At 37.5% G+C, this 26,123-nt stretch overlaps 3 protein-coding genes and 1 long non-coding RNA gene across 4 annotated transcripts; 1 reads left to right on the top strand and 3 right to left on the bottom strand.

Annotated features, from left to right (window-relative positions):
* Positions 1–1,072: 1,072 nt before the first annotated feature.
* Positions 1,073–16,267, top strand: LOC146460937 (importin subunit alpha-1-like). Its single transcript, XM_085087593.1, has 24 exons — positions 1,073–1,241; positions 1,979–2,023; positions 2,542–2,628; positions 2,722–2,757; positions 2,882–2,934; positions 3,295–3,342; positions 4,395–4,442; positions 4,577–4,662; positions 5,270–5,356; positions 5,447–5,529; positions 6,131–6,217; positions 6,995–7,039; positions 7,263–7,325; positions 7,856–7,924; positions 8,651–8,707; positions 9,191–9,262; positions 9,419–9,472; positions 10,672–10,719; positions 11,274–11,357; positions 12,456–12,524; positions 13,247–13,288; positions 13,856–13,919; positions 14,843–14,937; positions 15,926–16,267. The coding sequence occupies exons 1-24, from the start codon at positions 1,191–1,193 to the stop codon at positions 16,016–16,018; spliced, it is 1,566 nt and encodes a 521-aa protein (XP_084943719.1). The 5' UTR covers positions 1,073–1,190; the 3' UTR covers positions 16,019–16,267.
* A 1,396-nt stretch (positions 16,268–17,663) lies between these two features.
* LOC146460936 (ketohexokinase-like) lies at positions 17,664–18,947 on the bottom strand. Its single transcript, XM_085087594.1, has one exon. It carries the CDS (start codon positions 18,811–18,813, stop codon positions 17,818–17,820), a length of 996 nt encoding a protein of 331 aa, XP_084943720.1. The 5' UTR covers positions 18,814–18,947; the 3' UTR covers positions 17,664–17,817.
* Positions 18,948–21,041: 2,094 nt separating this feature from the next.
* Positions 21,042–23,261, bottom strand: LOC146460935 (uncharacterized). Its single transcript, XR_014857561.1, has 2 exons — positions 21,846–23,261; positions 21,042–21,497 (listed from the first exon to the last, which is right to left on the bottom strand). It is a non-coding gene; the product is annotated as an uncharacterized LOC146460935 (long non-coding RNA).
* Positions 23,262–23,333: 72 nt separating this feature from the next.
* On the bottom strand, positions 23,334–26,057 carry LOC146460934 (uncharacterized). The gene is made up of 2 exons (XM_085087799.1): positions 25,892–26,057; positions 23,334–25,821 (listed from the first exon to the last, which is right to left on the bottom strand). The coding sequence occupies exon 2, from the start codon at positions 25,810–25,812 to the stop codon at positions 25,141–25,143; it is 672 nt and encodes a 223-aa protein (XP_084943925.1). The 5' UTR covers positions 25,813–25,821; positions 25,892–26,057; the 3' UTR covers positions 23,334–25,140.
* Between the last annotated feature and the right edge of the window lie 66 nt (positions 26,058–26,123).

Genomic DNA, 26,123 nt, shown 5'->3' with positions numbered 1-26,123 from the left:
CAACTCGGAAAAAAAAGCTTGTTACTTCGATATCTCTTTCTCTCAATCTCTCTTCTCTCTTCCTTCACTCCTCACTGTCACTTCATTCTCTCTCATTCACTCTTCCTTTTCTACGACTGATAAATTAAAGTAGCAGTGGCTGATCAAGGGTCCCAGCCCCAGCCCACAGGGCCGAGGCGCCGAGATTTTTCGTTTCATGAAGAGAAGCAAGTCAAGCGTTTCAAAGGACCCCCCCCCCTCCCCTCCCCCACTAAGCTGAAGGTCTGGATCCGCTACTGAGTAGTTTACATATCGTAAGTTCATAAGTAACTAGAATATAGAATATTCCCGAACGATACCAATCAATGGAAAGCAATCATTGATTACAATCAATATAACCAGGGCTATATGATTATTCCCCAGGGGGGGGGGGGGGGGGTTACTCTTATATGAAAGGGGACCAATCTGGGCATGGCCCAAACTTTTTTGACCCCCTTAAAGAGACCAATTAAAATACAGGGCAGACAAATTAAAAATACAGTAACTTTTCGCGTGCATACCTAAACGAGACCTTCACGGCCAAATATAATTGCGTTTTGCCCAAAACACCCTAAGTGAGACCAAAATCCGAAATTTACACCCCTAAGCGAGACGACGAGCATCCCCTCCCCTTTCATATGAGAATCCTCCCCCCCGGGTGATTATTTTTCATGGGGTAGTGCCCTCCCCACCCGGGTTTGTCTGTGGAAGTTTGTCTGCCCCTACCCCCGTCCAACCTCGTTCCGAGGGTCTCTCCGCCACCTGGGACGTGAAAATGGGAACAAGAGTCCCGCTTCTTTTAAAGTCATTTCCTCTAACTAACCAGCTGGAGAAAAAAAAAAGGTTCAAAATTCTATTTCTCCTAAGAAAACACAGGACAATAGCTAAAGTAGGTCACCTTTTTTTTTCCTCACCCTACCTCGGAAGAATATCGTTTGGTCATTTTTAGATACACCAATCAAAAAGCAGTTTCGTTGAGTGAATATTAATTTGATTGGCCAGTGACAATTCAGCCAATGAGAAGCAGAGTTTTGGGTAAAGTACAAATTTCAAAAGTACAAGATCACCGAGCTCCATTTCTCTGCATTTTGGGTTTGGAGACCGCGAACAGCTATCAACTGCTACTGTGTTCAAAATCCTTATTGTTTGGGCGTTAAACTAGCTGGAAAATCATGACGGAGAACCGTTTAGGTACATTCAAGAACAAGGGGAAGAATTCAAGTGTAAGTTTGAGCACAAAGACGGAGCTAGAGCACTCTTCTTTCACGGCTTTCAGGTGGATCATGAAAGCACGTTTATGCCGGCATTCAGAGAGAATTAATTCTCGACAATCTCTTTGAATTCAGCTAGAAGCTGATGATCTCTTTTCTAGTTTCAATATGCTCTTACTCATTACGTAGAAAAAAGGAACATTGTCATTCGAAGGTGATTCGAAGGATAGAATCGAGAACGAGTCTGTCTCACATTTTGCATAACGCCGAATAGAATCTTATCTAGTAAGTTTATAGCTTATATGTATATATATATATTTTAGTGTGTCAAAAACACTCATTGTGTACCGGATAAAAGTATTTAGCCCTACGTATTCCTCTGCATTGTTTTGTGTTAGCAATTTAATATTGCAGACACTCGACGATAAAATATCGCAAGGCGGCACGATTGTCTGCAAAATACAGATGCTGCACACAGACTGAGTAGGAATGGATACGTAGCCTTTTGCACAAAAAAGTTACGTGTACTTCCCAGTTGAAGCATTTTTTCCCTTTTACACTCCTACTGAGTTGTTTTAACCGCTCAGCCGGTGTGCATGTGGCATTTGAATTCTGCTGACCTGATCAATCCATCTGGTGACTGCACAAGAAAAATTGTCTAATGACTTAGGCAAAACGAGTTTTTAATTTAGAAAGTTCACAAGCTTGCATGTACACATCAAAATCTCTGTTTCTCTTTTTATTGGCAGGAGCTACGAAGGAGGCGAACTGATGTCACATTTGAGCTTCGAAAAGTAAATAAACCTTTTTCATGTTCTCATAGTGGAGGTTTATGCAGGGAAAGTAACTTTGAATAGTTGCTTTTGAAAAATGATATTCGTGTAGTGAAAAGGAAGTATTCTTTTCCATATTTTCACTGCAGTAATGTAGGTAGTTCTGCTGTGCCTTTTAGTAACATCAAAACTCTGAAGTTCAAAATTCAACCTGCCATTAAGATTTTCACTGCAGCTGTCAATCATTGTAACAGACCCTTTTAAAAAAATAGATGTTTGGCTCAACTGGGACCAAAGTTCACATGCGAACACTGTGATTGGCAGATTTTTATCCACTTTACAAGTCAGTTTCTGCAGTTTTGTGGTCAGCCAATGATTGCCATACATGTAGTTTTGATTGACAGTGGTAAAACACTCAAAATATTGGTTGGGTTTTTGAAGTCACAGGTGCATGCTATTGAAAGTCTTTGGTGCAGTATTTATTATAATGATTAATTATCAGCTTGTTGTTTATCAACCTTGAAATACCTTACATTCAGACTAAACGAGATGACCAGCATCTGAAAAGGCGCAACATCACTGTTGAAGAAGTCAGCCCACTGCGAGAGAACAATAATCAGCAACCGGTAATATTGTTTTTCTTGCTTAATTTTATGTGTGGCTGATCTGCCTTTGTATTTTTTGAGATCCTCATTGTGTGATGGCTATTTTCTTGACAGAATGTAACTCATCTACCACTTCCCACGATCCATGAGGTACTGTCACATAATAGGTTATTTCCATACTCTTAAAAGTTGTATATTTATTTAAAATATATATGTTTATACATGTATGAAGTACAATGTAATTAATGTTATTTTGACTGGTAATTTCTTGCAGTATCTCAAGACAAATGATGACAAGTTGATATTTGAAGCTGTACAGATTTCGAGGTGATTATAAATATTATTAGCAAAGAACTTGTGACTTAACGTGCTTGGTTCACAAAAATGAGCACCACTATGTTAACACTATCTAGTTTATAATAAGCACTGGCCAGCACATTTTATGAATGTGCAATGCTGCTAAGTACTTGTACTGATGTTTGATTAACTTGATCTCATTTTTGTTCACAAATACAAGAATATGGAAAACGAAAATGTTATTTCTTCCTGAGCTTTTGCTTGAATGCTTGTGCTTATCACAGATGTGTAAACCAGAGTTTACAGCTCAAACATTTGAACATATAGGGCCGTAGATTGTTCTTGAGATGTTGATCGTAATAGAATCATGTTTTACTTGTTTGCTTTCAGGAAGATGCTATCAAAGCAGAGAAACCCTCCAATAAAAGAATTTATTGAGTGAGCTTCAGTTATTGTAACATTGTTAGCGGCTCAGTATGTGATGATATTACCCGCCCATTCACTCCCCGTCCCCGCCCCCCCCCCACACACACACACACAACTAATCTTATTACATTATTGTTGGTGACGACTTTTGTTTGAGCCCAAATAGAAACTCCAACCTGCAGTCATTTTCTTATCTGACCTCCTCAATAAATGTGCCAAAATTTTACGGCCTGCCTGGGTCATGTATCTTATAAGTGCCTCGTTCAACATATTGACCGATGTATTGGTCAATACTGTATGTCTGTCATTACTCAATTGATACCCAACCAACAAGCCACTGACATGCTACTCGGCTATCGACTGAGAGTCGACGGCCAGCCCACCGATATAGACCATTGACTGTCAATCAAAAACCACAGTAGAAAAATTTGGTTACAATGATGTACATCATGTTTTGGTGGATTGTCAAATGGATGGTCAATAGTTGTGTGCGTGCGGCATGTCAGTCGTCACTGGATAAGTGTTGATCGAGTAATGACCTATATATCGACCGCTTGTCGGTTGAGGGTCGATCGAGTAGTGATGTTCATTAGATGTTCATTGATTGAAGGTGGATAGTATCAGTGGGCTAGAGGTTGACTCTTGGTCGACTATCGACTGATACAGGACTGACAGTTGACCGATATCCTACGAATGGTTGACTGATAATCTACAGATGATATCATGGTCAATACGGTCAACATGTATTGGTGGATGCTCGACCTATATATCGGTGGGCTAGAGGTAGATTCTTGGTCAATAGCCCAGCGGCATATTGCTCGAAGCACCCTGTAACTCATACATGATCTGCCTGTCCTTGGTAACTCAGTACATTGAAAAAATTATGAAATGCCAGACCAATAGCTTCAGTTGGTCTGAAATGCAGTCTGTAATAACCATCAATGGTGTGTTTGTTGGTGTACATGTACTTCACTTTCCAATAATAGTTATAGTATTATTAATGTAACTGGTGCGTAGTGATAAATATTTATGTTGACTGTGAACTTTGATTCCTTTTTCTTCAGTTCTGGACTAGTTCCGATGTTTGTTGTCATGTTAGAGCGATCAGACAAGTGAGTTCTTGTGTCAATGTACAGTCTGTAGCTGTGAACAAGATTTTTTTTAACTATTTGCTTATTTGTTTAACTGCTGATGATGCCCAACTCTTAATGTTATCTCATAATACTGTTTTATTGTCACTCAATAGTCCTTCCATACAGTTTGAGGCTGCATGGGTATTGACAAATATTGCATCAGGCTCATCAGATGAAACAAAGGTTGTTGTGGAGGCAGGTATGGTTTACATTGCGTAGAATTGAATAACAAAACTGTCCTTTAAATTTCACAATACAGTTACCCTTGATTAGCTTTGCTTCTTGGCCAAGTTTTCATTTTTTTTTTTTTTGACATTAATGTTTATTGTATTGGGCATCATCCTCTGATGTACCAGCCACCTCAACGTTTTTGTTTTATTTTTATTAATTTATTGATTACAAAGGGTGTCCTTTGCGGCCTATAAACCACTACACAGCCTGCAACTCTGACTTCACAACCGGGATTACTGAAAATGCCTGAGTGGGAGATCTTAAACTTTTTCAGGAAATTTCTCTACCTTAAATTCATCTGGTAATCCCAACTCTCATCATGTGGAAGACTGCATCCCCATAAGGGTTTAATGTTGACTGCAATAATTCTGAACCTCAAGTTTCATCATATTTTAATCATTTTCCCTGATGAATTGTCTGAGTTTGTTATTTCATGTGGAAAGTCTCCTTTTGAGTGAAACGTCCCTTGTTCCTTTTTATTGTTGCTAGAACAGTTCATTCTTTTTGGTTTATAAATATAATTTGAATTTTTCTTAGTTTGTTTTCCTCTACATGTATCTTTGCTTTTTTTCAAGGTGCTGTGCCAAAGTTTGTTAACCTGTTGAAGTCACAGCATGATCAAGTTCGTGAGCAGGCTGTGTGGGCATTAGGGAACATTGCAGGTATCTTTTTTTAGAAATCACTTTATTATTTCCCTTTTAATGCATTTTATTGGTTAAGAGCTAAAATAATATCCTTTGCCTGTGTGCTAGGTGATGGTCCAATGCTCAGAAATTTTGTTATAGCCTGTGGTGCTTTGCTACCTTTACTTGGATTGATACAGACAGGCATGAATGTAAGTACATACATTGTATAGCAGGCTGTTTGAAGTAACCTTCCCCCACTGCCTTCCCCCATAGTCTATGAGGTCATGATCTCTTTCATGATTACTCAAATTAATAAACTGCCAAATGAGATTGGTGTAAATCTGCCGTAGACTTATGCTGCCCACTGTCTGTTTTCTGATGGTTGGTAGAGTAGCAAGTAGTTGCTTGACTTAAAAACACTAAAATGAAGTAAAACTTTTCATTTTAGTGACAATTAAATTAAATAATCAAATTATTGGCCCTCTATACTTCAGCAAGTGATAGTTGACGAGGGCACAATCACACATAAGAAATATATTGGACACCTTATAATGTGTTGTTCCAGAAAATATCCTTGCACCTTTCAGGGAAAGTCTGAAGTTTGGTTTGGACCCCCCTCCCCGTCTGGAAAGTCCAATTCAGCTTCGTACTTTGTTTAAAAATTTAGGTTTCTGGTACCGGGCCCTCCTCCCTCTTGAAATTTATTATGGCCTTCTATTGGGAAGGGATATTTTTGGTGATGACATATTCAATCATATATTTTAAATAGCAACACAACATTCGACCAATCAGAATAATTATTTGCTTCAGGTTCAGTTTCTTCGTAATGTGACATGGACACTGTCTAACCTGTGTCGTAACAAGAATCCACCCCCTGAGAAGGATGCTGTCATACAGGTGCAGTGGAAATACATTGATTCAGTGGATTTGGAAAATTGTTATTTTCTGTCAATGAGCTTCTTTAATGCAGGCAAAGCTCTTGTAAGCAACCACCTCTGTCAGCAATTTGAAAAAGTGGTTGTTACTAGAGCTGGTCACTTAAGAGAATAAGCTCTCCCAAGCGACCAATCACTGAAACAATAGTCTGGTCTGTGTCTGGTTGCTTATGGGAGTTTTATTACAGGCACAGCTGGCGAACTTACATGTCACGTGTCTACTGATTAAAACCTTCCAAACATTTTTTTTTTCAGATGATTACAATGTCTTATGTATTTGTGTAGTACTGCACAACAGCTTTCAAAGAATGTACTAGAAAAATGTGTCTGATTGCAGTATACCAGTTTGAACTGTATATAAATGCAAATTAGACGTCAGAGTTTCACATGACTCTTGACTTTTTTTCTAATAGATGATTGTTTGAGATTGAGAAGTGTCAACTATTCATTGGTGTTGAATTCTACGTACCGTACATCAAACTCTTTGAGTCGGTCACTTAAAAGAGCTTTCAAACAAAGCCAAAAACCTCTTAGTAATTCCCAAAAGTAGTCATGGTCACTTGCGGGAGCTTTCAATAATATTAGAGAAGTTTGGGTGAAAGTTAAGATAGGGTTTCGTAGTGTCATTCATAACTACAGCTGGTCACCTGAGAGAGCGGTCGCAAGGAGAGCTTTGACTGTACTTATAAAAAAGAAGATACAGTATACAGTGTTCTTCTTAACATGAGATTTTTTTCAGATCCTGCCTGCCCTAGCACATTTGATCAATCATCAAGATAAGGAGGTAAGTACTAATAAAATAATAATAATAATAATGATGATCATGATGATAATTTAAGGCGAGCCTTATAGCTGAGCTACTGGGGACAAGTGCATCATCCCTGTGAATTAATTATAAATCCGAGAGCTGTCTTTGTGTTACATGTAATAGAGCAGAAGGTAACATACATGAGCTATAAGAAAAAAACAATTTCTCATTAATAATCTCCATTGTTTTTTTTTAATAGGTTCTTTCTGATACATGTTGGGGTTTATCATATTTGACGGATGGAACAAATGACAGAATACAGGTTAGTTAACTGAACTACTATGTGAAATGCAATTCCATTTTTTATAACATTGAATCTTTTTTCATGAATCCCCTCTTATTTCATCCCCCTTAAACTGTTGTCTCCTAAAAGAAAAAAAAAAGTCCTATTAGTTAATATTTGATTAAAAACAGTTTGCCGTATAATAATATTTTATGTGCCCGCACAATTTATTGCATATCTCGCACACCTTTACCTGGACAAGCACCAGTGCAATGACCAGTGTTTGTTGACTTAGTTATGGAGTTAATTTCTGGTTGTTACTTGATCCTCTAGTGTTTTAAAAAAGCTAAGAAATGACTATTAATAATAATTATTATTAATAGTACAAGACAAGACCTCCATTCATGAGCCACATAATAATTATTGATACAATTATTGTATCAATAATTATTATGTGGCTCATGAATGGAGGTCTTGTATTGCTCTAGCATCTCATGTTCAGAGCCTGTTTTATATTTACCTGACAGGCAAGTAACTGGGATTAATGAATAAATTTGCTGTTGTTTTAGCTTGTTATTGATTCAGGAATTCTTCCCTCATTGGTGAACTTGTTGGGCCATCCTGAAGTCAATGTTGTGGTAAGAGCTTTTGAGGCTGATTTGTATGAAAATCAGTAGGTATGAGGGGTACATTAACTGTTGTTAGTGATGATCTTCTCTTAAACATACTTGTTATGTGTGCAATTCTTTTTGTTGGTTGAGACTGAAATATAATCCCACAAGTAATTAAGATAATCACAAAATCCATAATTGCAAAATAATATTACTTTAATTTGTTACTTAGAACTGTTATCAAGTAAGATGCCCCTTTACTAATTCCAGAAGTGTTGCAAGTAATTATGCCAAATTAAGAAACACTGAAAACCACCAGAAAAGTTTCAAGATTTCCCCTTTTCCATTTTCTGGAATGTTTTAGCAAATACATCTGTTACAGTAACTTTTCTTTCAAAGATTTTCAAACATGGTCTGAACCTGGTCATTTAGATTCAATTTCTGCCATTCTGCGATAATTTTACCAAAATTTCATAATATTGTTTAAAAGAGTAAAATGTGGTTACTAAGGCCAAAAAGAAAATATATAAAATAATGATAAAAGTTATTATTAATAATAATAAATGGGAAACCCAAATGTTTTCAACAAATAAGAACTTTTTTGAAGCTCCCACAAGAAAGAGACTGATGTCCTAATGTACGCCTCCCATCGGGCAGAGAGGAAAGATGATGGTGATGATATTTCAAACTATACTCCAAATACCTAATGTTATGTCACTGTTTGTAACTCTTTGTATTTCCTGGCGTTTTTAGACACCCACATTACGAGCTATAGGAAACATTGTCACAGGCACTGATGAACAGACACAAGTAAGCTGAAGCATAAGAATTTTATGGCTGCATTTAAGACATAGTGAATTTCATTTTTGTACTTATCGATATTTTACAAATGTACATTTTCAAATTCATTACCTGAGTTTTAATTCGTATCTTGCACTTGATACATATACCACTGATCACTTTGCTAACGCTTCCCTTCTCTCAACCAATGATCTCAGATTTCTATACCAACACAACTGACAATACCTTGAACGGCCTGTTCATACTGTAGTTGCACCACTGATTGTTGTGGTAATTCATTCACCTGGAAACCAGAGTTTACTCTTGACTAGTATTATTTAATTCTGTTTCTTGCATACTTGCTAAATATTAATATTTAATTAATAGTGTGTGTTCCAGTAATGTCTAGCTAGCATGCCATATTCATTTGGCTCCAGGTTAGAAATACACGGACTGATAATGCAGTTTTTGTCCTATCCTTTTAATGTGGTTCTTATTTTCTGTTCATTTAAGTTGGTGATAGAATGCAATGCACTGTTGTACTTCAAAAACCTTCTTACACACAGTAAAGCCAGCATTGTCAAGGTAATTAAAAGAATTAATGTGCATTACTTTATTGTCACAAGTTTTGCAAGCATGTACTTTGTTGCTACACATTTTTCTGTGTTTTAAGTCATGTAAGTAGATGATGATTAGCAGGTGTAACCACAAACCATTTTCAATTGTTTGTTTTACCCTTAGGAGGCAGCATGGGCAATATCAAATATCACAGCAGGCCCTAAAGAGCAAATCCAGGTACAAAGTTACTCACCAAGACATGTAAACCATTAATGCATGCTGTCTGGGACCAGGAGCCAGAGGTTGTCATTAATATTAAGTAATCTGTTATTATAGTGAAGTTATTAAAATAAAGATAGTTTTACAGCACAATTGTAAAAGGCAGTTAATGGAGCGTGACACTCAATACCCTGTGGGCTTTAACTGTTACTGTAATGTATCAGTCGACTGTTGTATCTTTATCTTTATCTCTTTGTTGTCGCTTGAATTGTTAGGATCCATTGTAACATTTCGCAACTGTCTTGTTGCAGTATATTTCATGCTTGCTAAGTGGTTTGATTCATGTCTGAATTCTTATCTTGTAATGTCTAGCTTTCTATGTTACGGCCTTTCCAATTGCCTTAGGCCTTGATCACTGTCGAACTATATAAACATACTGTACGAGGATTCAAGTCACATTTCTGGTAGTTGCTCAACTGTCTGTAAAACAAGTTATTTTTGTCTATTATGGTCAAGTGTTTGTAACATTTCCCAGTTTGTAATCATGTTCACTGAGTAATTAACCCAAGAGCCAGGTTTTCAGGTTAGAAAATAATGCTCTTTTAATAATAGACAAAAAAATAATAATAAATAAATAAATAAATAAATGAATAGATAAAATGATATGACCATAAACTGAATTGCAATTTGATTGAATCATAAGGGTTACCGGTAGTTAGTTTATGAAAATCACATGGTGTTGAGACAGCTAGCATCCCATTTGGAGGAGTGAGAAAATCTGTGATCAACTGTTTTACTTTAACATGTTATTAAGTAACATGACCATTGCTGTATAGCCATCTCAGGTTAGACTACACATCTACCTATCCATGCAAATTTTGTTCCTTCTGCAGCAGTGTTGGATCCTTACCATTTACAAAATTATTCATACCTTGTGGTATGTTCACCCTGCTGGATGTTTGGATTGTATGTCATTATGTACTGTCAGCTGTTTGCACCAGTACAGTTTAAATTGTTTCAAGTTTTTGTCCTCTGATCGGCAAGCATTTAAGCAGAAACTGAAATTTGGGCATCCAAAGCCCCCAAAACGTGAGGGGAATTTTCATTGAACTCATGATTTTTCCAAAACTAAGTATCCATAGGATTGCCTTGACTCTCTGGTACAGTTTAGATCATTCCATACATAGCCTGCCTGTTTGTTTTGTTTCCTTTTACAGGCTGTGATCAATGCTGGCTTGGTGCCGTTGATTATAAATGTTCTAAAGGTGAGCATGCAAGCTTAGCAATTTGATTTTGCAATCCAGTAGCCATCGTATGTCTGTACTATGTTTAATTGTAAGTATGATGTTTTAATTATTTAATATTCACTTATTTCGTTCACAAAGAATTAAAGGCTGGGGAAGTGCCACAGACATTTCAAAATCCCCAAAACATTTTAGTATTAACTGAAGCTTAAAAATAATTATCCAGTTTTGCTGTAAATTACCACTCCAGTGTACTAAAACTTCCTGATTGTCTCTGGCGCAATAGATGATGGACTGAGCTGGAATGGATTAGCCTTTGGCTAAGTTCTCATATTTTTGTTTCCAAAATGCGCCAGAATAGATCATGAGTTGTTTCTTTCAATAATTCAGTTGCTTTCTTTCCCTTGGTGTTAACTAGAATTCATTCTGCGACTAATTAAAGCTATTTTGCACTATTTTCACCAACAATTTAAAGGTCTAAATCCCGGTGACACTTTTAAATAAGTATAAAGCTAATTCAATTGTACTGCCTCATCACTTGGTATTATTTGTACCTTTGTTTCTTGACACCTCAGGGTGGTGCTCGGGCAGACTTTAGAAGCCAGAAAGAAGCTGTGTGGGCGGTGACAAACTTTACATCAGGCAGCACAACAGATCAGGTATTGCTTTTTATTATAAATTATAATTATAATTTCACTCAGTGGAACAGTTTCAGTCTGCATGACTCTATTGGCAAATTTGGAGGCAAAAGAGCGAGGAAAACATTTTTGTTTAAATACATTGGTATTTGGCTAACTTTGAACCTCATTAACTCTGGTTGAAATTTATGGACTTTTCATATCATCACTGGTACATCTCAGTTGCATTATTCATCTGATAAAAACTTAATAGACTATTATTAACTGTTAAAAGATTCGTAAACCATCATGGGAAATCTCCTCATGTTGCCAATGTAATTTCAGAAGAATTCAGACATATTACTTTTGATAAGAAAGGTTTGTGTGAAGTTTTAATTATCAATTATTTTTTTATGGCCATCATCCTTAATCTGTTCTCTATTTTTAAAGAAACCAACTGAAGGTGCATTGTGCAGTTCCAGAAAAAAAATACATACGCACCTTATGGAAGGTCATTGGAAATTCCTAGGGGGAGGGGGGGTCTTAAAAGTCAAAATTTTAGAAGCAAAGTATGAAGCCAAACTAGAATTTCCTGGGATAAGGGGGGGGGGGGGGGGGGGAGGTGGTTGCAAAACAAAAAAACCTTCAGAAGGAGTCCTGAGTATGCATATTTTCTGGTACTGCACATTTACTTTGATTGCGAGTACGTATCAGCAAACTAAAAACTATTTTTTCAATGGTTGTGTATTATGATTGTGTCTTTCGGACCTTATAATTTAAAATTTAGGCGTGTTTCTGACCTTGCAATTCAAAATATCTCCATGTAGTTCTGGCCTCCTAGTTCATTTAGAGGTAGTTATTTTAGGAATCCTTTACCTTGGTTTCATTTCATGTTGACCAGTGTATTCTTTTAAGCAAAGGTACAATAATGTTGTTGTCAGTTGCTAATGTGCATTTGTACATGTATTTGATTATAATGATTAACATTATTATAATTTTGATTATAATAATTAACATTATAATTTTCATTTTAGAAGAACTTAAGTTTCAATGCTTTTTGTTTCTAAGTTCAACAAAAGTGAGAAGTTCTGAGCAAAAAATTTTCCTAGCTGTCATTTGTTTTTACTGTTTTATTAATAGATCAACTTCCTTGTTGATTGTGGTGTCATTGAGCCAATGTGCAAGCTGTTAGAAGCCAAGGATACAAAGGTACTTGTGCTTGTTCCCTAAATGTTCCTGGTCTTGATGGAATTCAGTCATCCCTTGTAGAGCCAGGGACATGCATATCTACTGTTTACGTGAATTTCAAAACCTGTCATGTTAGTTGAGTTTAATCGTTTGTCTCACAATTGAGTCACATAGATGTGGATTCGTGATGTTTTGACCGCTATACTGCTGGTCTTCATCAGATGATGGTGTCAACTGATTGCGTAACAGTATAATAGCACCTTGGTTTGTGTCGAATGGTGCATTTTGATCCTCTCTTAGGCTGTTGTTGATTGGAGGATTTCAATCCTTGTCGTTCAGACTGGAAATTAATAATTTGTTCCCTCGGCAGTTGACCTTGGTACCAATCGGCTGTTGTGTTGTTTGATTGTGGGCATCCACACTTCTGGAATTAAATTCTGTTATCCCTGTTGATGTTGTTAGGGTGAAGTCTTACGTGATGAACACCTTTCATAATAATTATAAAACCTGTCATGTTGCAATTTCAGACATAGAACAAGTGGGTAGGGATGGACATCTCTCCTGAATGTGGACATTTAGGACAACAAAATTAATGTTGTGCTCCCTGTAGCTACATTTCAGGGTTCTCAATAGTGTTTTGAACAACAGTTGCTGTGCTATTTTCAGCCGTAACATTGAAATACATGGCCATAGCTTGGTCCCTATGGGCCTACTGATCAAGGACCATGTAATTTGTTTCGTAGACTGTTCTTGTTCTTCTGGATGGATTTAACCATATTCTTTCGGTAAGTTGAACCACAAGACATTGTTCATTTCAGATTCCTAGCTTGCTAGCAATTTGCAACACTTGGCAGAGCCCCTCCCCTAGTTTTGCTGCAACTGTTTTGTTGAAAGGATTTTAAAAGAGAGGCATTACAAGTAATAATTATTAAAATGTAAACGACTCCAGAAGGTCTGCCAATTTGGTTTTAAAAAGCTGTCCAGATTTGTTTTATCTGGACTGTTCAAATCTTGGGTTAAAAATGATTAAATCTTTTTGATCAAGCACATATAATCTTGTTCACCAGGTTGGTTTATTTTGCCTCAGATATACAAACATTGTCATGTTTGCAAGGTCATGATCATACCCTGGACAGGTTCTGTGTGGTATTCGAAATGTGGATGAGCACTGTCCAGGGTCTGATGTAGGAAGGCACACTATTGGTTGGTTTTCAGGTGACATGACTTGCTAAGTCTAAGTGGTCAGAGTCTTCTGACCACTGCAAGATTCCTAATCTGGACCCTTGCACTTGGCTGTAATTAAATAACTTAGCATGTTATTTATGGTCTGTATTTTACTATTATGCCACCAGAGTATCAGCAAGGGTAATACTCCATTGATGGAAAAAGTCTGCAAACAAATGGAAGAGCATGATGGTAAGTCTTGATAAAATTGCAAAGTCATTTGATGCTGAAGCTCTGCTAAGAGACATGAAATGATTTTAAAATTATGAGAAGAATCTTAGTGCCTCTGAAATGAAAGGAGACTTTCTTTTAGTAGATTTAGCACATATTTGCATTGCTCAAAACTGAAAATAGACACGTTATTTTGGGCCTCAGGTGACTGGTGATTTTCATTTTTTTTTATGTGCACATGGCATTTGCTTTGTGACTTACAGTAAAAGCTATTGCCTTGCAAAGTCACCACAACATGGTAGTGAGTGAGTGAAGGAAGAGACTTGGCTTTGAAGTCTCAGACAAGTTGCATTGGTAACTCTAGTTCAGAAGGCTTTTTACTGTATTATCTTCAAGGACTAAGGCCAGTGAATGAAAGCAGGTTTAGTTTCTACGTCGTTTCTCACCTGGTTTAGCAAGTTATGTCTCCACTATTCCACTGCGCCTATGCCACACATTGATATCCAAATCCTAGCAGTATGCAGCATAAACCTAGTTTAATGGCCTTAGCTCTCACGAGTCTCCTGTAGCTCAGTGGCAGAGCATCTGAACTAGTAATCGGAAGGTCTTAAGTTCGACTTCTGATAGGAGCACTCAGATAAAATTTCCTTTTTCTGAGTTTTCTTACAAGTGCCACTCAGTTAATGATACATCATTCTCAATGTCTCAGAAATTGTTTGTTAAAATAGAAAAAGTATGGTTTCCAGACTTAGTAATAACAATTCCTGTTGCTTTCTTTGTACCAAGGCAATGTCGCAAACAGAAAAAGAAAAAGAAAACAAGCCACTTTCCATTTTATTTCATTCTCTGTAGACAATTTTATTGATAGATACTTGGTAGCTGCTTATTTTGATGGCACCATATTGGTCAAGCCTAACTTTATCTTGTTTGCTATCATTTCTCAGGATTAGATCACATTGAAAAGTTGCAAACCCATGAGAACACTGAGGTGTATAATAGAGCTTTGGCAATAATTGACAGATATTTTTCTGAGGATCAGGTATGTTCACAATAGTGTGTATCAGATGCTATTAAACTAGTGATAAACAGGTTACAAATGAAATAACTATTGACCAGTTAACTTTGGAAGGGTGCCATACTAGGGCTGACTCTTGTCACAAGTTCAAACCTCATGGTGAGGGTTCTTTTTTACAGACTTAGTACCTTCAACGGGAAACTTTTTCTCTGGAACTGAAAAATAGTGCATGTTTATAACATACTGCAACATAGTGTTTTATTTTCCCTTCTCAAACTCAAATAATTCAAAATATGCCAAAGACAAAGGAAATTATACACTGTGATGTGTTTAGATGTCTGACGAAAAACTCCTCGTTTTTGCATCCTTCATTTCCCCTTCAAAATCAGTTTGTTTGAAAAGTTATATCAAACACACTCGGTGTTTCATCACCATATTAAAAGCCCGAGGTTTGTCAAAAATACTCTGTGCGTGTCGTATTTTCAACTCTCTTCTTGGTGTTTGATATGTGATGAAACACTGTGTTTCTTGTTTGATACATTACAAGAAGAAACAGTTTGAAAATCAAACCTGACACTGGATAGACAACAATAAACCAATTTCTGTTTTGAGGTTCAAAGGTACTAAAGCTCCTCTCTACTAAATGCTGCTATTTTATTGCTGGGGCATTTGTATCTGTTAGATACTACTCAGTACGATTATTTCACAAGGGTGATTAAATGAGATAATTTTGAGAATTGAAAGAAGAGTACATGTGGAACATCTCATTTGCACCAGTTGAAAATGATTCATCTCACCATGACTCCCCAGTGGTTGGAATATCTGACCACCCCCACCCCCAGTGAGGGTCTCTGAAATTTATCATCATGATTATCAGTATTCAGTACCTCCATAAACTTCTTTAAAATTCTTAGCCTTAACAGAATTATACCTTCGCTGTTTTGAAACACAAGACCCTCAAACCTCAAATGTGTGGCTTACTTACAATGTGTTGCTGTTAATTTTGTTTCAGGATTCTGATGAGGAAATTGCTCCACAAGCCACTAACAAAGGCTTTCAGTTTGGTACGCCACAGCAAGTACCAGTAGGAGGATTCCACTTCTGAGTGGATGGCAACCTACTTCATGCTGTATATATGTTGTCTAGCAAAATTAGGAAAATTACAGAAAGGCAAAGAGATTTGTTATTTGGAGTACTTCAACTTGCAGTGTCAGTTGAAATATTGGTGTTTGCAATTCTGACATGTAAATGAAGTGTGCTTTGGAAATTACATTTTGTAAAAATAAAAATCAAGAAGAGAATATGTTAGGTAGAATGTGTAGCTAAGTATAGCAAATAAAAATCAGTTGCTCTACTCTTGATGTCAGTTCAATTTATTTTAATTATTGTTTCTCTCACCTCTGGAACCTATCTCAATGTTCTTATTTTATTAAAATGTGACAGTTACCTGAATCAGAACATCTGGCCTGAGGCATTTGTCTTTGAAAAGGAATAGACTAATCAATACATCTGTTCCAACTGCTTGATTAGTGGTGGGCTGATCACTGATTTTAACTGTTATTTAATTGGAAACTCTTAGTGTACTCCATGTCTCTAGTGGCTTATTCCCACCTCATGCTCTGCAGCTTCTTTGTTTTCTATTGGAAGTCCTGAATATTTTCAGGCTTCCTTTTTGCAACTACTTGAGTTGCCTACACGAATATGAAAAAGAAAATGATGGTCTTTCTTCTGTGCATAACTTGGTGGCACAATATCATTGCCAGCTACATGACCATTATTAAATGAGAATTACTGGCCTAATATAGGTCAAGTCTTGTTCTTCTCTTCTTTGTTCTCTCTGTAAAAGTTGTTGTTCCCTGCACACAAGTTTCAATACACTTCCACTTCCTACTGCATTGGTTTCCAAACACTTGAAAACAAATTAAAGCACTGCTTTATATTACCTATATCATTTGATGTGTCACCCCAAAGGGTGAGTCTTTTGAACTGTGTTGGTCTGAAAAAGAGGGTGAGAGTGTTTGCATATGAGGAACAGTTTCCTCCTCAGGCATTTCGCTTGATGAGCGCTAAGAGACGCCTGGGTATGAGGTAGTATGAGGAATATCCAATGGGGCTGCGGTTGGGGTTACAGCGGTTACCAATAACACCCGACCTATCGCCTTCAAAAGACTCCTATAAAGTTGTGTTTTGGAGGATGTCAATCATAGAAAGCCATTGAAATTATTTTGAATTCTGAGAAACAGAACCAAGAAATTGGCAGTTTTATGCGCTGACAGATGGTAAACTTTATGAAAGTTGATTTCCAAGCCAGTTTACAGTGTATCTGAAAGAATGGGCATTGTTTAGATGAAGCCGTAATTTTTTTAAACATTTTAAATCACTACCCATAGTAATTTTGCAAAATCAGCGATGCATGAAAGTGAGCAAATTATTACGTGCAGTGAAAATTAAAATTTTTAATTCAAAAATACTTTTATTTTCCCTTGATCTGACTCTGAAATCATAAGTTTACCTTCTCTTAGTGAGGTAAAATTATTAGTTTCTTACTGGGTTACCTTGGAATATTGTCAGAATTTAAAATAATTTCAACGGATTTTCTTTGATTGACGTCCACCAAAACGCAACTTTATCCGACTCTTGAATGCCGTAGGTCGCGTGTTGTTGGTGACCGCTGTAAAAATACCTTGAAAAAAATGGAAAATCCTGGTTTGTGGAGGGACCTACAAAGTTAAATTCCCTCTGTAGTGAGGGTATGGAATACATGTACAGAGGGAATCACCCTCACCCTCGTATTGAGTACAGAATTTTAAAACTATTTTCATCTGAAAGTCCAAAAACGGCTACCACCCTTGCCAATGATCACTGTTAGGGAATGTACTCCCACAGTGCCAACAGTCAGAGCAATTATTTATTGAGTTGAGCCAGAGCTTGACCTAAACCATCATAGCCTTGCCTACCACACTTGACACCTGCTAACAAACAAGCATAATCCAGTGCATGTTGCAGTGACAACCCTTGAGAAAGACTTGAAATAGCACCAGCAATGAAAGTGTCTCCAGCCCCAAGAGTGTCAACTACTTCTCTAGGGTGGTGGGCATTACTGTGTCTTACTGTACCATCAGGATTGATACCATCTGCACCATACTCCCCCCAAGGACAAATCATTAATGCACCCGACTTAACCTGGTCATAAAGTGATCGGACAGTTTCTGCCGCCGTGGAAAGACCACGGGAACGTGCGAAATCTTTACCAATAAACGTGACGTCTCCTTTGTCGAGTAACTGCAAAAGACTTTCCCTGGGCCTTTCTAATTCCACTGAAACTTTGATTTTCCTGCCGTGGGACTGCATGCAATTAAATTTGTCGACAATGTCAATCATTTTCATAATCTCTTGTTCATTTTTCCTACCTTCGAAGTGAATCCAGCTGTACTCTGACATGTCTAGTTTTTCAAAATCTGCAACTTCAAGTTCAGGAAGGTTATTTCTTGAATGGACGATTGTTCTGCTTCCAGTTTGAAGACTCAACACTACACAAGATGTTGGAGTTCCACAGTCTGAATGGCGGACGCAGTTCTCATGTTTTACTCCACGATCGTTCATTTGTTTACGAATAAAATCGGCCTCCATTCCACACGACATGGAACCCAAAAATTCACACTCCATTCCAAGTTCCGTCAATACTGTAGCAGTATTACATGCGTTCCCTCCCGTCTGCCATCTTTGTGAAATGGCCCTTATATCTTGGTCTTCCTTAGGGTAGCTTTCGCAAGTACTAACAATATCAAGAGCAGCAAGACCAACGCATAAAATCCGTCCACCATCCATTCTGTCGACACGAAGACGTGGGAACGGAAGTACACTATCGAAGCAGGAATCAACCAGGCAACTCTCTGGCATGGTAACAAACAGCGTGACGACCCTAAAACGGCTGCGTATAAAACCGTAAAAATGTGTTTGTCGCTATGAGAGGTCCCCACAGAAGGCTTGTGTGGCTTTGCTAGTAGGGTAAGACCTGGGTTTGTCAAGCATGATTCCGCTTAACCTCCTACGCACTGATGCTCTTTGGGCTCGTCACGCATTCATTCCTCCCCAACGTGGGGAAGATTGCGTGACCGCTGATTCGGTAGGAACTTCATATATGGTAATTATTATATCCTCAGTTTTTATTTTTGGTTAGTATGTACCCAAATTCTTTTTGAAATCATTATGTCCCCAAATTTTACTTTTGATTACTGTGTTCCTCTTGTCACTCTGTCACGATGTTACCGTGTTACCTTGTTACTTTGTTACCTTTTGAAAACCGTTTCAAAAGTGGAGAATTTTGAAAACGCATCGTTTTGAAAACGCTTCGTTTCATATGCTAGTGGACAGAAAACGGAGACTTTTTGAAACGGTGACAAAAAAAGCGTCACATACCATCGGTTCCAGTTCAAATCGGAGCATCTATCCAAGATGGCGGATGGTCTTGTGATGTTAATATATGCACCAGGTGTAAACAGGTGAAAACGACACGAAAACTCTAGTGTGGATGAAAATATTTCGCTTCGTTTTCGCCGAGATGAAAACGAACACCTTTGAAAACACATTTTAAAAAGTTTTAAAACCATGTTTCTTTCACATGCGGAAACAGGCAGAGTTGTCAAACGTGACATGTTCACGCTCCAAACGTTTAGGTGGTTCAGTTGAAAACCACGACAGTATGTTCAGACGAACGTGAATGTTTTACACGTGATAAAACGAGGAAAAAAGTTGACCGTTCACGGTAGCTCGAAAATGGTAGTAGCGTGGATAAAGCCTAAAGATTAAAAAGAAAACGAAACCGAACGTTTTCGACTAATTAAGTCATGTTTAGGGTAAAAGACCGTCCACTACAAGCTATTTTTATACTTTAAGCTACTTTAGGTGATTACCGATGGGAACAGTTTCGCTTGTTTGTTGGATCATTAGGCCTTCAATAATTCTGCGCTTGTGAAAAGATTGGGCCGTAAAATAATGTTCGCAGGTTCAGAGGGAAGTGGTGAATGAGATGCATTGCCTGCGAAGACCATTATGTAGGGGAAAGGGGGTACTCCGTGTGCAAGAACGTATGACACGCTCCAGTTCAGCATTTTACGAACATTTTAGGACCTTTAAACATCAAATCAAGCTTGAGGATGCTTAAGGTCTGTCAACAAAAGACTGAGAAGGACAAACGCCGGGTCAAGGAGGCAATGCGGATGAAAAAAACTAAATCCAACATTGAACGGGGATGGGGGCCTGGACATACGAAGCTATACAATGATCACGTGATGGATAATCACACGACTAGATCACACGACTTTTCGTTCCGAAAAAACTACCATATTTATTCGATTAACCGCCCTTAGCCTGCGAACGCAGACGTATTTCCGGCGGAGAAGAGACAGCTGGAAATACGTCTGCGTTCGCAGGCTAAACCGCCCTATGCATTTATTTCATTTTGGGGCCATGAGGCTGGGCGTTTATTATTTCCCCAACATTTCCGGCAAGGGAGGACATTTTTAGAGAATAACAAAACAGGGTATAACAAGTTTATTTCGCTTTAGCCAGACAAAATAAAGTACAAAAGCTAACATGAACAAGCCGTTTAGTTAAGCGAGAACACGCCGTTGAGAAGCACTCTCTCCTGTTATTTTAATTGCTGCTCAGACCTAAGACAGCAACTCATAAACTGACTCTGTCACCCATTTTTGAGCAACATCGGCATTTTTTCTCTTATACAGATATTAGGACTGTATTGAATATTTTTTTTGGTAAACAAACTGAATATTCGAAGTAATATGTCAAAAACGAGTGCGAGTATCAGGAGTTACAAACGAGGTGTGAAATATCAAAAGAAAGTTCTGAATAGAGCTAACGAATCTTTGTTTTACACACGAAACGGATATGTACATTAAATCCACAATGCAACACAGTACTGTTCAACTGCGGGCTTCGAGCGCATGAATTTTGTTTTAAAACCACCATCTGCATCATTCTCTCGTTGTACAACAGGATGACAATTGCGTACCGTAAATGCCCAGTTTATTTTTTAACCTTTATCTCAAAGCACCTTAGATGATTAAGATGACTGATTAAATCGATAGGGTAAAAGTTTCTTAAGGGCTCGCAAATGTTGCTTCAACTCAGAGGTTTTATTTCATTGCGTTAAATTATACGTGAAATATAAAACCAGTTTTAAAAGGCAACACAAATGAACACAATCAGCAAAGAATTATCTTCGTGTAACGGGATTAAGTGAATTTCCGTATCGAAGGCAGCAAAATATGAGTTAAATCAGGCCAACAAACTGATGAATGTTTTAGGGCAGGTTTTTATTTTCCATACTCAATTATAGTGACAACGGTTTTTATCTACTTTTCATAGGTAACATTTCCCATATTTGACGACATCTAATACTCGTCTCCGTCCTGTGTTAGGGAGCATACTTTTTTGGTTCCCATTGTAAATATATCCTCAATAACATGACAACCGTATGATGATTCTTTACATCGGTTGCAATCAGAATCAGTATTGCAGCTCACATCTAACCAGTAGCAAACCACGCCGGGTGTTTCCCGCACCTGTGCAAAATAAAATTGAAATTTAATAAACAGGGCAGCTTGATGTCAGATTGATGGTGAAAAACGAGCGAGTGAGACAAAAACAAAGCATGACTGACACCCCTGCAGGGCCAGCCTGAGAAAACAGAAGTCGTGTCGTGGTACCACCACTGGTCTGTCTCGAAAGCTTGCTAACATAGAGAGGGGAAAGAACTATTCTGAGATGTATTTTGCTAGGGGTGCTATAAACTACGCTCTGAGTAAATACTTCCGTTGTGCTTCCCAATTCCGATTTTTTCAAACCCAGAGTCCTCATATTTAGACAAAGATTGCCGACTTAAATTATTTTATGATCTGTATGTGTCAAACCTTTAAGAAACTCTTTACACTTGCAGAACATGACAGATCCACTGCAGTGCTAACCAGAAGAACAATGAAAATCAGTGTCTTGTCCATTTGATTCACCTCTGTTGAGAAAGAATAGTTAGTACACAAGGATGACCTTGTGTGACTTCATTTTTAAGTAAATTCAGATCTATCATGTTCAGTAATGCACGGGATGAAGAATTGAGTAAAGGCCAATTTTGACGGTACAGCTTTCTTGTATACATGTCGACGAATTGCTATACGAATTGTTTCGTGTAAATCAAACTTACAGCTTGTCGTGCACGACACGTAAAATGTCGTAGGATTTTGAATTATGTTAAGTGCGCGCTACAGACGAATTGCATGCGATAGTTGTCATCAAAAGTTGTACCGCCCGAAGGAAAAAAAGAAAAAAAAGAAATAATCATGATTGGATTGAACTATTGAATAGTGGTCCCAAGCTGTTGTAAGTGATACCAACATTTCTCATTGAAGTTTAAAAGGAGATATGTACAGATTATCATTCAACTTTTTCTTCTGTCTTCTTTGTTCCTCGCGGAAAGAGAAACGAGAGTTTGACTACAGGGCGATGTGGATTGTTGTGAAGTGGGCCCGGAACACTGTGATCTGTGTCTATAGCATATTTGGTCATTTTTTTATTATGGAAATTTCTTAAACATCATAAGCTGAAAAGAGATGGCGAAAACCAATTAAATTTTTCTTCATGCCACAGGACTTGTAGATACTAGAGATTTAGGTTCAATATAGCAATCACTTGCATACAGGTATAAGAAATAAATTTTGCTGAAGGAAGATGCAGACAGACAACAGAAGTTCTTGCTAAGGAGTATTAAACGCCTTGGAGGTTTTTTTTTTTAAGTATTAAGTTAGCTGGCACAGTTTAATCCAATTCGGCGGACTATTTCCAAAAGCTAACTTTTCGATTCTACTACTGACCTGCTTCAGTAAAACCTTAGTACATAATTTGGGTGGCAAGAACAGATATGGGTCAGCTTTAAACAAACTTCAAATAAGCTACAAGTAATATATATGATGTTAATTAAATAGATCCTGGATTCCTTAAAATTTTTAGCCTGCTGCATCAAGTTTGTAGCTGTTTGAAAAAGATCACTGAAGTGTCTTTCGTGGAAGAAAGAAAGTAACATCAAAATTTTGACTTCAAAACCAAATTACAAGCTTTGAAGAAAGAAGTGAATATGAACATATGATTATGGCATAAAACCTGAAAACTTGAAAAATTAACTTAGAGTGCTTTTCCATTTACCAGAACTGGCCGTCCAGTCTGTAAATCGAACGTGTCATTTTGAAGGGATGGCGCTGCAAAATCTTGAAAAATAATCACTTCGAAAATGGTACGCGCTGTTTTGAAGAAATTTAAAGGACTAGGATAAAACTTATCCTTCAAATTGGTACAGACCTAGCCTGCCAACAGCTAGTACAGACCAGACTGGTCCACCAGTTCTGACATTAAATGGAAAAGCGCCGGCCTTAGAATACTAACCAGTTCTCACTTCAGCAGTCAATGTACACTCCAAACTACTTCTTGTTGGCTCTTAGTTTGAACTGAAATAACTTAATTACTTTCTTTCTTTTGAAATATATCATCAGCAAAAAATGGTATCTCTTTGTTGTCCAGTTGTTATGAAAATTCAGCTACGTGTTAGTTTGATAAAAATTTCCAGTCATATCACTACTTTTAATTATAATATGTTTTCTTTTCAGCATGCAGAGAAATGAAAATACTTTAGCTGCCATTTTCTTGGCAAATTTCTCGTCTACGGTTTTATTTTCTGCTCTTGAGGCCAGGTAAGAACATATGTGCGAAGAACTACTGTGAACGGAGGGGTGACAAATGTTGCCAAGCAGCAAAATAATGTGAATTGGAATGTTATGGGTGTTTGGTTCCACTCACGGAAGTAAAAGGAAAAGCAGACTTACAGGAAAAACATTTAACATTAAAGTTTACTCCAGAAATGAGCTTATGAGGGAGTCAGTTAGCCCTCAGGAGGCCTTTTGCCACGAAAGGGTTAAAATTTTACGCGCCAGTTGACTTCGAACCTGTTTAAAAAATAAGTTGAAGGACTGCTCACAAACTCGTGTTTAGATCCAGGTAGTTTGCAAAGCTAAACAGTCCAATGTACTAATTTGTTTACAAATGTAGATTCAGTGTACAGATCCCTGGTACATCCACGCATAATTCTGTTAACAATAGCACGATAAAATTTAATGTACGATAAATTAATGTACCTCCGTCCATTTTAGTGTTTCAGATCTCTCAGAAAAATGCGACCGCCATCTGTTCTATAGAATGTCAGATAGGAACTATCCTTTACATAGCCTTTTGCCTAAATATAAAGAATTGTCAGCGCGACTGAGACAGACCATGTATCATGCCTAGTGTTAACACCGAGAGATTCAAAGATAGCTTTTTTAATAGACTATGGTTTAGATATAACTTAGGAATATGAATTTTTATTATATTATTAGCCAGCTGTTAGCTTGAATTTTTAATTAGTTGACTACGCATTTTTATATTTTCAACTGATGTAATCTCGCGCACATGTATTTTATATTTTTATTGTAACATCGAAGATGTGTTTTTATTGGATGAAAAACGACATATTATTATCATTATTATTATTATTTTTTTTTTCACTTAAACATATAAAGCGGTACATGAATTAGTGGGATCTATCGCTAGCTTACACTGATAAAACGGTACAGTGGAAAATAACGTACTTTTATATTTTGGTTTGAAAAGGGCTCAATCTGAAAATGGCGGTACCCGGTCACATGCGTTGTAAGGCGCTCAGTATCCCCGCTGTCTCACACTTGCCACTCCAAAAACAGTTGAGTTATCAAGAAAAAAATAAATGGTTTCCTTGTTGTCAATGCCAGTTTTGAACGCTAATCAACTTAGAGAAAACGTGTTTGCAATTGACTTTTATTATAAATGACAACAAACGCTTAAAATCTAACTATATAAAATTACTTTAAAAAGATTCAACTAAAAACGAAATAAAACAAGTGATCGGATTTTCATCAGAGAGAATGTACTGATATGAATTTGCCTTCATTTCTATGATTTGTGTGAGTGAAATGCGTTCTTTCGTTTGGTGAAAAGAACGTAAAACTTAGCAGTCTTGTAGTATTTTTTTCTGGTGTACCATTCCGCCACAAGAGAGACCATTTAAGTTTTTCCTTCTGTGTGTTTCCAAACTGAAGTTGCTTGTTCTTGGTTTGGAGACAGAGTTCATCCTTTCCCATAAAACTTGGCTTAGTAAGGGAAAGGCTGGAATGTATCTCCTTCAGCATATTGTCTGCTGACCAATGCGTCATATATCTTGCTTTCTCTATCTCGATAATCTGGCTCAATATCTTCCAGTTCACTCGAATCTGACTCCATGTGTCCTTTCCCGTCCATTTTCGCCGCTGTTCCTTTCTGTAAACGCTGTCCTAAATCACCAGATATTCCGTCAAGAAGCTGCGAACCTAACTCATACAGTGCTGATCTTAAGCAGTGATGCATTTTCGAAGGCCAAGACGCAATATAGAACAATAATTTTCGAGCGCGGCAAATTGCGTCTCGTACGATGTAATATGAGAGGTAGCAAGATGCTGCGACGGCAACTGCAAACAACAAAAAATTTACCAGGAATCCAAAAACAAAAGAAAGCAAAACTAAGAAAATCCCGCCAAGAAACGCCATCAGGGAACAAACGACGACAAAAAACGGAGCCATGAGAATACACGAGATGATAAGACCAGGAGTAAAGATACCAAGGGTAATGGATCCAAGTAGTGTGAACACGACTGGATGTTTCCGAACATATTGGAAAATACTGATGAGCTTTCTTGTTGCATCGTTGTGTTGAAGCCATTCCAATGTTTCTTGAAGGCGGCGTCTTCTCACACCGAGCGCGCGAACCGCAAAATCCATGATGACCATGCGCACGATCTAAACACAAAAACAAATCAAAATTATCTCACATCCGCAGTAAACCGGAGAAAACATGCTCACAATTTACCTTTAACTGTTTGGGGGTTTTCTCTTTGAAAATGATCCTCGTAAAACTCAATATATTTTCCTTTGTAGAAACTTTGCTCCAAAATGCAGCATTTCCTGAAAATGAATTCCTAATTATGATGTTACTACTAATTACGTTGACGTCATACACACGTTCCAAATGTGGAACTCACAGCACTCAGACCCACCCTAAAAACGAGGAGAGAACTGGAAGAAAAACAAACTAAATCTTA

The sequence above is a fragment of the Pavona decussata genome, unplaced genomic scaffold (assembly GCF_977016875.1).
Source record: "Pavona decussata unplaced genomic scaffold, jaPavDecu1.1 SCAFFOLD_207, whole genome shotgun sequence".
Taxonomy (NCBI): Eukaryota; Metazoa; Cnidaria; class Anthozoa; order Scleractinia; family Agariciidae; genus Pavona; species Pavona decussata.
This window is presented reverse-complemented; position numbering and strand designations above follow the sequence as displayed.

Bases quoted from the DNA above. Each gene is read 5' to 3' on its own strand.
- LOC146460937 (XM_085087593.1), top strand. From the start codon at position 1,191: ATGACGGAGAACCGTTTAGGTACATTCAAGAACAAGGGGAAGAATTCA. The intron at 1,242-1,978 runs GTAAGTTTGAGC...TTTTATTGGCAG, and splicing joins ACAAGGGGAAGAATTCAAGT to GAGCTACGAAGGAGGCGAAC. The intron at 2,024-2,541 runs GTAAATAAACCT...CCTTACATTCAG, and splicing joins TCACATTTGAGCTTCGAAAA to ACTAAACGAGATGACCAGCA.
- LOC146460936 (XM_085087594.1), bottom strand. From the start codon at position 18,813: ATGCCAGAGAGTTGCCTGGTTGATTCCTGCTTCGATAGTGTACTTCCG.
- LOC146460934 (XM_085087799.1), bottom strand. From the start codon at position 25,812: ATGGTCATCATGGATTTTGCGGTTCGCGCGCTCGGTGTGAGAAGACGC.